Below are 12,124 nucleotides of genomic sequence, written 5' to 3' on the forward strand. Positions count from 1 at the left end.
GCATGTACCCTCTAGCCAAAAAAAAAAAACCACTTCTGTAAAATGTAGAAAATAGTACCGCAGTCCCTCAAAGTAAACATAGAATCAGAATCAGCAAGTGGTGTAATGGTTATGTCACTGGACTCCCATGTAGTCAAAAGCAGTTTGAGTCCTGGACCTGGAGGCTTCAAACTCATACCAGGTACGTGTGCAAGTGTGCCATAATACTGAGAAGAGAACGGAAGACAAGGGATTGCAGTGTGGGCATCCCCACTGAGGGGTGATTTCTCGCTTTCTGTCTCTCTCTCTCTGGTAAGCGCACACACCCTACAGCAAATATCTTAAAAAAAATAAAAAATAAAAAGAATTACCATAAGATCTAGCAATCCCACTTCTGGGTCTATATTCAAAAGAACTGAAAGCAGTGACTTTTAGAAATTTGTACATACATGTTCAGAGCACCATTACTGACAACTGCCAAAGCAGTTGTGTATCAGTGGAAAAATAGAGAAACAAAATTAATAGGTTCATAAGTGGAATATTATTCAGCCTTTTAAAGGGAATTCTGACATGCTGCAATGCAGATAAACTCTCAGAACATTATGCTAAATGAAAAAAGTCAGTCACAAAAAGACAATACGATACGATTCTACTTAGATGAAGCATCTAGAATAGTCAAATTCATAGACAAAAACTACCAATAGAATGGTTGCTACTGGGAACCAGCAGTTAGCCTAATGGCTATGTCGCTGGACTCCCACGTAGTCGCTGGACTCCCACGTAGTCGACCGCCGTGCGCGTCCCAGACCCGGTGGCTTAAAACTCACGCCGGGTGCGTGTGTGTGTGTGCCCAAGATCCCGAGAGGAAAATGGAGGAGAAGGGATTGTGGCGTGACCATCCCCCCTGGGGGGTGATTTCTCGCCTTCTGTCTCTATGTCTCTCTCTGTCTGTCTGGCGAGCGCACGCACCCTATGGTGAAAACCTCTCCAGGAAAAAAAGAAAATGGTTGCTGTTAAGGACTAGGAAGAGGGAGAACACACATGTGTTTAATGGGTATAGTTTCAATTTGCGAAGATGAGAAAGTTCTGGAGAGGGATGGCTGTATTAGTTGCACAACAATGTGAACGTCTTTTTTTTGGAGAGATTTTCACTATAGGGCGCGTGCGCTCGCCAGACAGAGAGAGACACAGAGTCAGAAAGCGAGAAATCAGCCCCCAGGGGGGATGGTCATGCCGCAATCCCTTCTCCTCCATTCTCCTCTCGGGATCTTGGGCACGCATGCACACATGCCCAGCGTGAATTTTAAGCCACTGGGTCTGGGACGCGAACTGCGGTCGACTACGTGGGAGTCCAGCAACATAGCCATTACGCTAACTGCTGGTTCCCAACAATGTGAACGTCTTTGATGCCACTGAATAATTATTAAAATGTGTCAGCAGGTGGCATACTGGTTAAGGCGCTCGACTCCCAGATGGTCAACCGCAGTTCAAGACCTGGACCTGGCAGCTTAAAAACTCAAGCCAGGGGGACCAGTGCCTGAACCACCACACCACCTGCTAGTCCCCATCGTTCATTTCTATTATTTAAACTTCCTCTATTTTTTACCAGTGCAAAGCATAGACCATTTCTATACAGGTTGAATTAACTGATCTACAGAAGTCACACAGCAACATTTTCTATTTTCTAGAAAGCCTTCCCTTTGTTTTTTTTTTTTTTTAAATTATTTCATTTAACTCTATCTATCTATCTATCTATTTGACCAGAGAGAGACAGAAAGTAAGCCACCAGGTCCGGGACATGAACCATGGTTGGCCATGTGGGAATCCAGCGCACTTAACCACCACGCCACCTGCTGGCCCCAAAAGTCTTCCTTTTAAAAGCACATTAGTTTCGATGGTCACTTAACTAGAGAATGAAAACATACTCCCAAACACACCCAAAAAAAGGTATAAATTCTCACAAATCAATTAATTAGGTCAAATCAATAACTACCAATTGCTGGAGAATAACCAAAGACCTTAGGTTTTAGAACTAGAAATTCTAAGAGGGAAAAGTACAAGAACAAAATTTGAAGCTGATATCCCATGACTCTTTCTGATACAATATTTAAGAAGGCAATTCTCATGGCCTTGTGATAAACCAAATAAGAAAATGCAACTTAGTCCATTAAAGCATGATTCTATTTCATCTGATTTGTAATCTTTATGGTCTTCATCATGCCTTTCTGGTTTCCAGACTGGATTACAAAACTTTTGAGATAACATCTAACCGACAGATTACCTCTGTAAAAGTAGCCTCCTATTTTTAATTTATTACAAATTAAAGACAACTGCGTGGCATAATTCACTAGCCGTATAAAGAAACGGTCTTGGACCAGCTGGTAGCTAGCGGTCAAGCTGGTTGGATTCAACATGGGCCACTTCGTAGTTCGAGTCCCAGGCCCTACAACTTGAAAAACATGTCAGGTACATATGCATGAGCGTGAAAAATCCCAAAAGGAGGGAAAAATGGAAAAGAAGGGATTGTAGTGTAACCATATTCCACTGGTGGATTCCCCTCACTTCCCCCTCCACCCAGTCTCTCTCCAGCAAGCATATGTAATCTCTGGCAAATTTGAAAAAACAGAAAACAGAAAACAAAAAAGCAACCAGGCACTTACATGTGCATGCCTAAAATCCCAAAAGGAGATGGGGACAGCAAACGTAGTAGTAGTTATCCCACATGGTTAACTATGGCTCAAGTCCTGGACCAGGTAGCTTGAAAATCACACCAGGTACATGTGCATGCCCAAAATCCCAGGAAGAGAATGGACTGTGGTGTGGCCATCCCCCATGGGGGATTTCTCACTTTCCCTCTCACTGTCTCTGTCTCTTTCCAGCAAGAGCATGCACCCTATGGCAAAAAAATAAAATTTAAAAAAAATTTATTTTTAAACCCAAAAGGAGAAATGGAGGAGACTGTGGTATGACTATCATCCATGAGGGGTGATTTCTCACTTTCTCTTTGTCTCTGTCTCTCCCTCTGACAAGTGCATATACCCTCTAGCAAATTTTTTTTTTAAAGTTTTTATTTCCAAACTTTCTACATTGCCTGATTTTGGTTACTAAGGGTGGACAATGTATGTGGACATGTATTTTGAACTACATGTTCAAAATAGGCTACTAGATAAGGGTTCCTTTTTTATTTTTTTATTTTTTGGAGAGCTTTTTGCTATAGGGCGCGTGCGCTTGCCAGAAAGCCAGAGAGAGACAGAGAGACAGAAAGCAAGAAATCACCCCCTGGGGGGATGGCCACACTGCAATCCATTCTCCTCTCGGGATCTTGGGCACACACGCACAAGCGCACCGCTTGAGTTTAAGCCACCAGATCCGGGACTCAAACCACGGTTAACTATGTGGGAGTCCAGTGACATAACCATTACACCAACTCCTGGTCCCTAGATAAGCATTCCTTTAAGATCTGCATCAAAACAATTTTCTTGGGCTGACCCAGCAGCATAGAGGTTAAGTGCTATGCCAGATCCCAAAGGCTGACTAAGACTAAATGCCAGTCCAGCAACTTAGAATCAAAACAGAAAACGTGCCCAGCACATATATGTGCGTGCCCAAACTTCTGATGGGATGGAGAAAGGGAAGTAAAAGGACTGCAGTGTGACCATGCCCCACAGGGAGGGTTCTCTCTGTCTCTCTCTGGAGAGGGCATATGCTCACCAACTATAAAAAAAAATGTTTAACGCTTTTCTTTCTTTTAGAACAATTTGGGGACCAGCAGGTGGTGTGGTAGTTAAGGTGATAGACCCCCACATGTCCAACCACTGTTCAAGTCCTGGACCTAGTGGCCTGAAAAATCATAACCACATGTGTGCATGTGCATGCCCAAAATCCCAGGAGGAGGATAGAGGAGAAGGGACTGCAGCGTGATGATCCCCCCTGGGGTGGGAAGGGTAATTTCTCTTTGCCTCTCACTGTCTCTCTCTGGTGAGCACATGCGCCCTATGGCAAAAACCTTAAGGTAGGGGTGGGGAGAACTGAAGTTATTGGTGATACTGCCCATATCACATAAAATAGAACCATGGCTATAGTTTTCCAAGAATTTTGGTGAAAAACAGCTTAGAGTAAATAATGGACCCAGCTGGTGACATGGTAGTTAAGGTAACTGGATCCCACATAGCTAACTATATAGTTAAAGTCCCAGACCTAGCAGCTTGAAAAACACGAGGTATGGGGAACCAGCAGTTAGCGTAATGGCTATGTCGCTGGACTCCCATGTAGTCGATCGTGGTTCGCGTCCTGGACCCGATGGATTAAAACTCACGCCGGGCGCGTGTGCATGCGTGCCCAAGATCCCGAGAGGAGAGTGGAGAAGGGATTGCGGCGTGACCATCCCCCCTGGGGGGTGATTTCTCGTTTTCTGTCTCTATGTCTCTGTCTGTCTGGCGAGCGCACGCGCCCTATAGCAAAAATCTCTCCAAAGGAAAAAAAAAGAAAAAGAAAAACACTAGGTATGTAGGAGTGTATACTCCAAATGGAGGCGGGATTGTGGCATGTTCATTCCCCAAAGGGTGATTTTTTTCTCTCTCTGATTTCTCCAGTGAGCGCACGCACCCTAAGGAAACCAAGCACGTGCAAACTAAGGGAAAAAAATCAACAGGGGCCAGCAAGTGAAGGGTGGTTAAGGCACATGGTTGACCACTGTTTGAGATCCAGGCCCAGTGGCTTGAAAATCACACTAGAGGGGTCGGCAGGTGGCATGGTGGATAAGGGTGCTGGACTCCCACAAGGCTGACCACGGTTCAAGTTTCGGACCTGGTGGCTTGCTTTCTCACTTTCCCTCTCTCATTCTCTCTCTCTCTGTCTTTCTGGTCAAATTGAAAAATAAGATGAATGAATAAATTTAAAAATTAAATAAATAATTCTAAAAAAAAGAAAATCACACTAGGAGTGCGTGCGTGCCCAAAATCCTGAGAAGAGAATGGAGTAGGGACTGTGACATTGCCAATACCCCCTAAAGGGGGATTTCTCACCTTCTCTCTCTTTGTCTCCGTCCCCCTGGTGAGCAAATGTACCCTGTGGCAAAAAAACAAACAACAACAAACAAACAAACAAAAAACAGACAAGAGAAATGAAAGTTCTCTTTTCAGCTATCTATCCAGTAAGGGAGTAATCTAAGAAAAAAATCACAGGATCCAGGAATGAGTGGATTTAACACAAGAAAGTGGCAAAGGAATTCCCTAGAATAGTGTTAAATAGAGATCCTAGGACAGTCATCAACAGGCCTAGTGAATCAGCCACGGTGGAGAAGGATGGAGAGTTCCCTGGGTAGATGTTTCCTTCCATGAAAAAGGAAAGATGGCCATGGGAACAGCAGGTGGCATGGTGGTTAAGGTGCTGGGCATTCCCACATGGCCAATCACAGTTTGAGTCCTGGACTTGGTGGCTTACTTTCTCACTTTCCCTCTCTGTGTGTGTGTCTGGCCAAAAGAAAATAAATGAATGAATAAACAAAATTTTAAAATAATTTAAAAAAAAGAAAAAGAAAGAAAAGAGGGCCAGCTGGCAGTGTGGAGGTTAAGGCAGCTGGATGCCACATGGCCTACTGCGTGGTTCAAGTTTCAGACCCGGCAACTTAAAAATCACATGGGTAGTATATGTATGCATGCCCAAAATCCTGAAAGAAAGAGAGATAAAGAAGAGATTGTGGGGTGATCAGCCCCCATGTGAGGGATGCAGGGTGAGGTAATTTCTCATTGATTTTCTCTCCCCCCTCCACATGAATGCATGCACCCTCCAGCAAATTAGGAAGTTTTTAAAAGGCAGGGCCAGCAGGTGGCAGGTGGTTAAAGGCGCTGAACTCCCACATGGTGGACTATGGTTCATGTCCCAGACCTGGTAGCTTGCTTTTTCACTTTCCCTCTCTCTGTCTCTCTGATCAAACTGGAAAATGGTAATAATAATAAATAAAGTTGAATAAAATAATTCTTTTAAAAAAAAAAAGTAAGAGATTACCAGTCAGAACATAGTGCAGATCTACATAAAGAAATATTTACACTTTGGACAAAGAATTAGGGATAAAATACTGTAGCAATATAGAAAATGAAGCAAATGTAAAAAAATAAAAAAAGGAAAAAGATACTAATTAATTACCACCAGGAAAAAAGTTACACAAAACAAGCTTTTCTTTTTTTTAAAATTTGCTATTTGGCTCACTGGGGAGAGACAGAGAACACGAGAAAGACAAAGTGAGAAATCAGCCCCCAAGGGGGGATGGCCATGCAGCAATCTCTTCTCCATTCTTTTCTCAGGATGTTGGGCATGCACACGTACACACACACTCAGTATGTCCTTTCAAACAGCTGGGTCCAGGACTCGAACTGCTGTCAGCCACGTGGGATCCAGCCGCCTTAACCTCCACACCACCAGCTGGCTCCAAAAAGCTTAAAAGTTTTCAAAATAAAACTTTTAATTTTTTTTTTCGGAGAGGTTTTCGCTATAGGGCGCGTGCGCTCGCCAGACAGACAGAGAGAGACCGAGAGAAAGAAAGCAAGAAATCACCCCCTAGGGAGGATGGTCACGCAGCAATCCCTTCTCCTCCATTCTCCTCTCGGGATCTTGAGCACGCACGCACATGCACCTGGCGTGAGTTTTAAGCCACTGGGTCCAGGACGCGAACCGCGGTCAACTACGTGGGAGTCCAGCGACATAGCCATTACGCTAACTGCTGGTTCCCAACTTTTAAATTTTGATAAAAACTAAATTATATAAGACTTTATTAAAAAAAAAAGTATACTATGAGATTATTTGAGATTCTTGAATCAGCAAACGGGAAAAGCGCGGGTTGTGATCAAAGCAGAATGTCTGAATCAGTGATTGAGAGATTGGTGACTTTTTATCATAGTAATGACAAGATCCATGATATGAATGTTTGACCAAGTAGTTGAAGACAATGAAGAGAAGATGTAAAAGAATGGAGAGGCAAAACTTTTAGCTAAACTATCATTCCAGAGGCTGAAGTTGCCTAAAAATGATCCTATATGATTGTGCTGGCTCTTTTCCAGATCCACTTTTCCACCCTTGTCTACCATGTTTTCTGTTCCACTAGGTTGACCTGCAGAGACTTTATCAGCATGTTCCCTTGTGCCTGGCTTTTGGCCAACGGGGAATCCTAGCAGGAGATTAGGAGAAGAATAAGGTCAGGATAATCTTTCCTTGGAGTTTCCTCCCAGCAAGGTCATTTCCAGCTAGTTGCGTCCCTTCACCAAAAGGGACCATTCCTCTCATGACAGCCAACTCCATACTCTTCTTCCTAGTTTAAGTAACCACTCCCCACTTACCCTTCCCAGTCTAAGGATGTTAATGATTTACTTACAAATTACCACACCATTCTATGTAGTTCCATTATAATGGTATCTTCATAAAATAAAATTTCCTCGAACTATCCTGTCAAGTATGCCCATCTATTCCTCCTGAAACCCTTACCCTTAACAGTGATGATGCTGACAATTACAATGTAAGGCTGTAAGAGAGTAGTGCAAAGTGGGGACCAACAGTTAGCGTAATGGCTATGTCGCTGGACTCCCATGTAATCGACCGCGGTTCGTGTCCCGGACCCGGTGGCTTAAAACCCCTGCCAGGCATGTGTGCGTGCATGCCCGCCTAAGATCCTGAGAGGAGAATGAAGGAGAAGGGACTGTGGCGTGGTCATCCCCCATGGGGAGTGATTTCTCACTTTCTGTCTCTCTGTCTGGCAAGCGCATGAGCCCTACAGCAAAAAAAGAGAAAGAAACAACAACTCTCCAAAAAAAAAGAAATGGTAAAAAAAAAAAAAGAGTAGTGCAAAGTAAGGAAAGAAAACTGACAAATGTTTAGATGATAACGGCTAATGTATTTTAAAATTCCAGGAGCTTTTCTAAACTCTTTGTAGAGATAATGTGTCATTTAATCATCCTAACTATCCCATGTGGTAAGCAGAGATTTCTGTCTGGTTTATTTACAAATACCAACAGCCAGCACAAGGTAAGCACTGAAGTCAACTGATTTAAAACACACACAAAAAGCAGATTTAGTTAGGAAGAGCTGACTTTGGTAATAATATGATGTAGCATATTTATACTTTAGAAAACAACATAAAGATCAGGAAATTGTGACTCCCCAGACAGATCACAAAAACTAAACAGTAAATGAGACCATATGTGAAAGATTTCCTTGTGCAGCCTACAGTGAGTATTATTTCTTTAATTTCCCAAGAGGCAAACCAGGACTTGGGCCCCAATTTTTTAAGTGTAATAAGTCATAAGTTAAAAATTTTTAAACATTATGCACTTATAGCCTGGGGTGTGATTTAATGGCAAGCACCTTAAGTACCAGTACTGAGTTAAAATAAATAGACAAAAGTGAAGAAGGCAAATTAGAAAATACGCTTTTGAGTATAAAATGCAAAGATGAAGGTAAAGGTGGACCTGTGTAAGTCTCTTTTTCAAAGTTCTTCTGAAATAATAAAGTAAATTCTACACTTAGGATATAAGTCAGCAAGATCCCCAAGTATACACACTACCCAGAAGTAAAACACAGCAAAGGTTAAGAGTAAAAATTAAGGAAGGGGGGCCAGCAGGTGGCGTGGTGGTTAGGGGCGCTGGACTCCTACATGACAGTGATTGGAGTCCCAGACCTGGCAGCTTGCTTTCTCACTTTCCCTCTCTCTGGTCAAAAATTTAAAAATAAACATATAAAGTTAAATAAAATAATTATTTTAAAAAATTAGCGAAGGAAGCCTAAAAAGTAAATCAAAGAATGCATTAAGGAATGCAATAGACATAATACGCTGCAAGTAAACACATCACTGGATGTTCACATGGTTACATGGAATAATCAAAGCAGCTATGATACCCATCTTATAAATGAGAGTCAGGGAAATAGCAAGGTTAAGAGGAACGATACAAAGCAAAATGAGAACTCCCAAGATTTTCTGGTATATTTTTCCTTTATATTATGTTGCACTCCAAAGCAAGGGGGAAATGCACATGTCTAGAAACAAGGGGAAATGGACATTCTCTAGAAACTCGAGAAGTTTCGAGAATGGACTCAAACTGGAATGAAAATCGCCAAGAAACAGGACTATGGCTACGACTGGGAAGAAACTGCCATATACAACACCTGGACACGGAAGGTGGGGAAACATTGGGGTCGAATTTGGCTGAAGAAATTTACAAAACGTTAAAGCATGGCCTAAGAAGCAATAGCAAGGACAGAACTTAAGACTAGATCGATGCCACGAGCAAGAAGTACAGGACCTACAAATTAGATTCTACGGGGTGGGGAAAGGGCCAGTTCGCGACCGATCAGCTGCGACTAGTTTCCGAAAAGCCCAGAGGTAGCTTCCGAGCCCCACCCCACAGCAGCAGCTCCTCCCCGAGGACCTCACGAGGCCAACCGCCAGGCTCAGGCTCTCCCCTCGAACCTAACTCCCACCCCGCCTTGGGCCCGCGGCGCAGAACGGCCTCTGGGCCCCTCACCGAACGCTGTAGCTCCCCAAGCCAACACGAGGCGCGCTCCTTTCCGCTGGGATCTGGGTCGTGGTAAAGAGCCTGCACTGCCTGGTACACCAGCTGCAATGTCGGCTTTGCTCCTTCCATGGTGGCGGCGGCAGTGGCTACAGCTACGCCTCTGGTTCTTCTCCCAAGCCTGCCCTGGTTGCTCCGCCTTCGCGCTTCCTCACTGTCTCGGCCACGGCCGCTCCCTGACTGGCGCCATCTCCTCCTCTTCGGCCGTTACCAGGGCAGAGAGGTTCCCCGTCGAAGTCGCCCCCTCGGAAACAGCAGTTAGGTTGTATTCGGGTTCCTGGCCTAATTTTCAGTCTTTCCACTGGACTCCTGAGTCTGAACACCTGTGTTGCCTCTTCACTCGTTGACTTGCCCTCAGAAGTCTTATCTCCACGCGACACGAACCACACAGTGTACCTAAACCACGTTTACCCGGACCGGAAGCGGCTGGCACCGATACCTTTGGCACACTTCCGCCTAGTGCACTACAAACGGCCTCCTTCCCGGCACGCCTCTTCTTGTCTCTCCGCCCCCTCCCGGAAGTGATCCTGCCGGACCAAGAGCGGCGAGAAAGGGTATGGTGTATGGTGTAGTTTTCTAGTCTTCTCGCGTCCAACTGAAACTTTGGGACCGACACGTGTTCTATACCTGACCTACTCTCTCTCCTCCTTGGCAATGGATCCGGGTGTTTCCTCCCTGTTCCAGCTTCCCCGCCCCTCCGGAGAATCCTTTCTAACATAGGTGGTCAAGGCACATCAATTCAACAGTCCGTAGCGTGTCCACTGTATTAGAGATCCAAAAATAACTTAAGACATGATTCATACGCTGACTGTAGTGGAAAAGACAGACATAATCACATAACTGTCTCAGAACCCTGAAGTTTGTGCTACATTGATATAGACCCCAAACACCTAGACTCTCTGTACAGTTCGCACATTTCTATAAAGTCCTTATTCCCAAAAGGGGTATTTCTACTGCTCCTGACATTCTGACCTCTATCTAGAGCATTCTGCATACATCTACAGGGCCATTCTTGTATTCAGTTTTTTTTTTTTTTTAATGTATGCCTTTCTTTCCAAATAAAAAAATAAGTGGTCTGAGTTCTTAATTCACAAAAGAAAAGAAAAATACTTGAATCTGCCCTATGCATGTGCATTCTGACCTCTAGAGTTTTGCATACATCTACAGGGGCCTTTTTTTATTTAGTTTTTTTTTTTTTTTAATGTATGCCTTTCTTTCCAAATAAAAAAATAAGTGGTCTGAGTTCTTAATTCACAAAAGAAAAGAAAAATACTTGAATCTGCCCTATGCATGTGAAAGTGTGTCCCAACTTTGTTGTTAGTCATTTTCACTAGTAACTGCTACTGTTTAATGAATGCTTAAAATGTGTAAAACACTATATTATGAGATCTCATTGAATCCCTTAACCTTACCAAATAAATACCCATTTGAAATAATGAGAAATAATGTAATTTGCCTAAACAGATGATGTAAAGTGCCTGAGACTGCATCATTCTTTTTCTTTTTCCTGCTATAGGACATGTACAATTGTTGGAGAGATACGGACAAAAACAGAAAATGAAGATGAGAAAGCACTCCCACCCCCAGGAAGGATGGCCCTGCCACAATTCCTCCATTCTCCTCCTGGGATTTTGGACACACATACAAGTGCCTGGTGTGTTTTTCAAGCCACCAGATCTGGACTTGAACTGAGTAATTGGTGATAGGGCATCCAGTGCCTTAACCACCATACTATCACCTGGCTGGCACCTACACACCTCGTTCTTGAATGAAAGTTAAGATTCTAACCCAGGGGGCCAGCCAATGACGTGGTAATAAAAGTGGATTCCCACAAGACTGACTGTGATTCAAGTCCCAGACCTGGTGGCTTGAATTCTCATGTCTCTCTCTCTCTGGTGAGCACACTATACTAAATTAAAAATAATAATAGTAGGGGCAAGTAGGTGGCATGGTGGTTAAGGGCGGTGGACTACCACGTGGCCAACTGTAGTTCGAGTTTCATACATGGTGAGTTGGTTTCTCACTTTCCCTCTTCCTTTCTCTCACTCTGTCCCTCTCTGGTCAAATTAAAAATAAATTAAATTAAATAATTCTTTTAAAAAATCATAATAGTAAAATTGTATAATTCTCATATAAATACTTAGAGAAAAAAATCTATTTTAATCCAGATTAGCTTTACTCCAAAGCCCCTTAAATTGTGCAGTCTTCATTAACCTGTGTGTTAGTTTGCTTCTGAGTTATTATTGTCAAGGTCCTTTTTAAAAACTTTTTTTTAATAATTATTTTACTGGGACCAGCAGTTAGTGTAATGGCTATGTCGCTGGACTCCTATGTAGTTGACCGCAGTTCAAGCCCAGACCCTGTGGCTTAAACTCACACTGGGCGCATGTGCGTGTGTGCCCATGCTCCCAAGAGGAAAATGTAGGAGAAGGGATTGTGGCGTGGCCATCCCCCCTGGGAGGTGATTTCTTGCTTTCTGTCTCTCTGTCTTTCTGGCGAGTGTGTGCCCTATAGCCACAACCTCTCAAAAAAAAAAAGAAAAGAATTATTTAATTTTATTTATTATTATTTTTTTTCATTTGACCAGA

General features: G+C 43.3%; 1 protein-coding gene across 3 annotated transcripts in view; it reads right to left on the bottom strand.

Moving 5' to 3' along the window:
• Window positions 1-10,042, bottom strand: part of TNPO3 (transportin 3) — a 94,920-nt gene extending 84,878 nt beyond the window's left edge. For 2 of the 3 annotated variants that reach the window (XM_014591724.2, XM_006158805.3), the window contains exon 1: window positions 9,489-10,042. In XM_014591724.2, the coding sequence (XP_014447210.1) occupies window positions 9,489-9,608 (120 nt within the window). In that variant the 5' untranslated portion in view covers window positions 9,609-10,042. The remainder of the gene's footprint in view (window positions 1-9,488) is intronic. The other variant, XM_006158806.3, reaches the window with a different exon arrangement.
• Between the last annotated feature and the right edge of the window lie 2,082 nt (window positions 10,043-12,124).

This window comes from Tupaia chinensis, unplaced genomic scaffold (genome assembly GCF_000334495.1).
Source record: "Tupaia chinensis unplaced genomic scaffold, TupChi_1.0 Scaffold000610_1, whole genome shotgun sequence".
In the NCBI taxonomy this organism is placed as follows: Eukaryota; Metazoa; Chordata; class Mammalia; order Scandentia; family Tupaiidae; genus Tupaia; species Tupaia belangeri.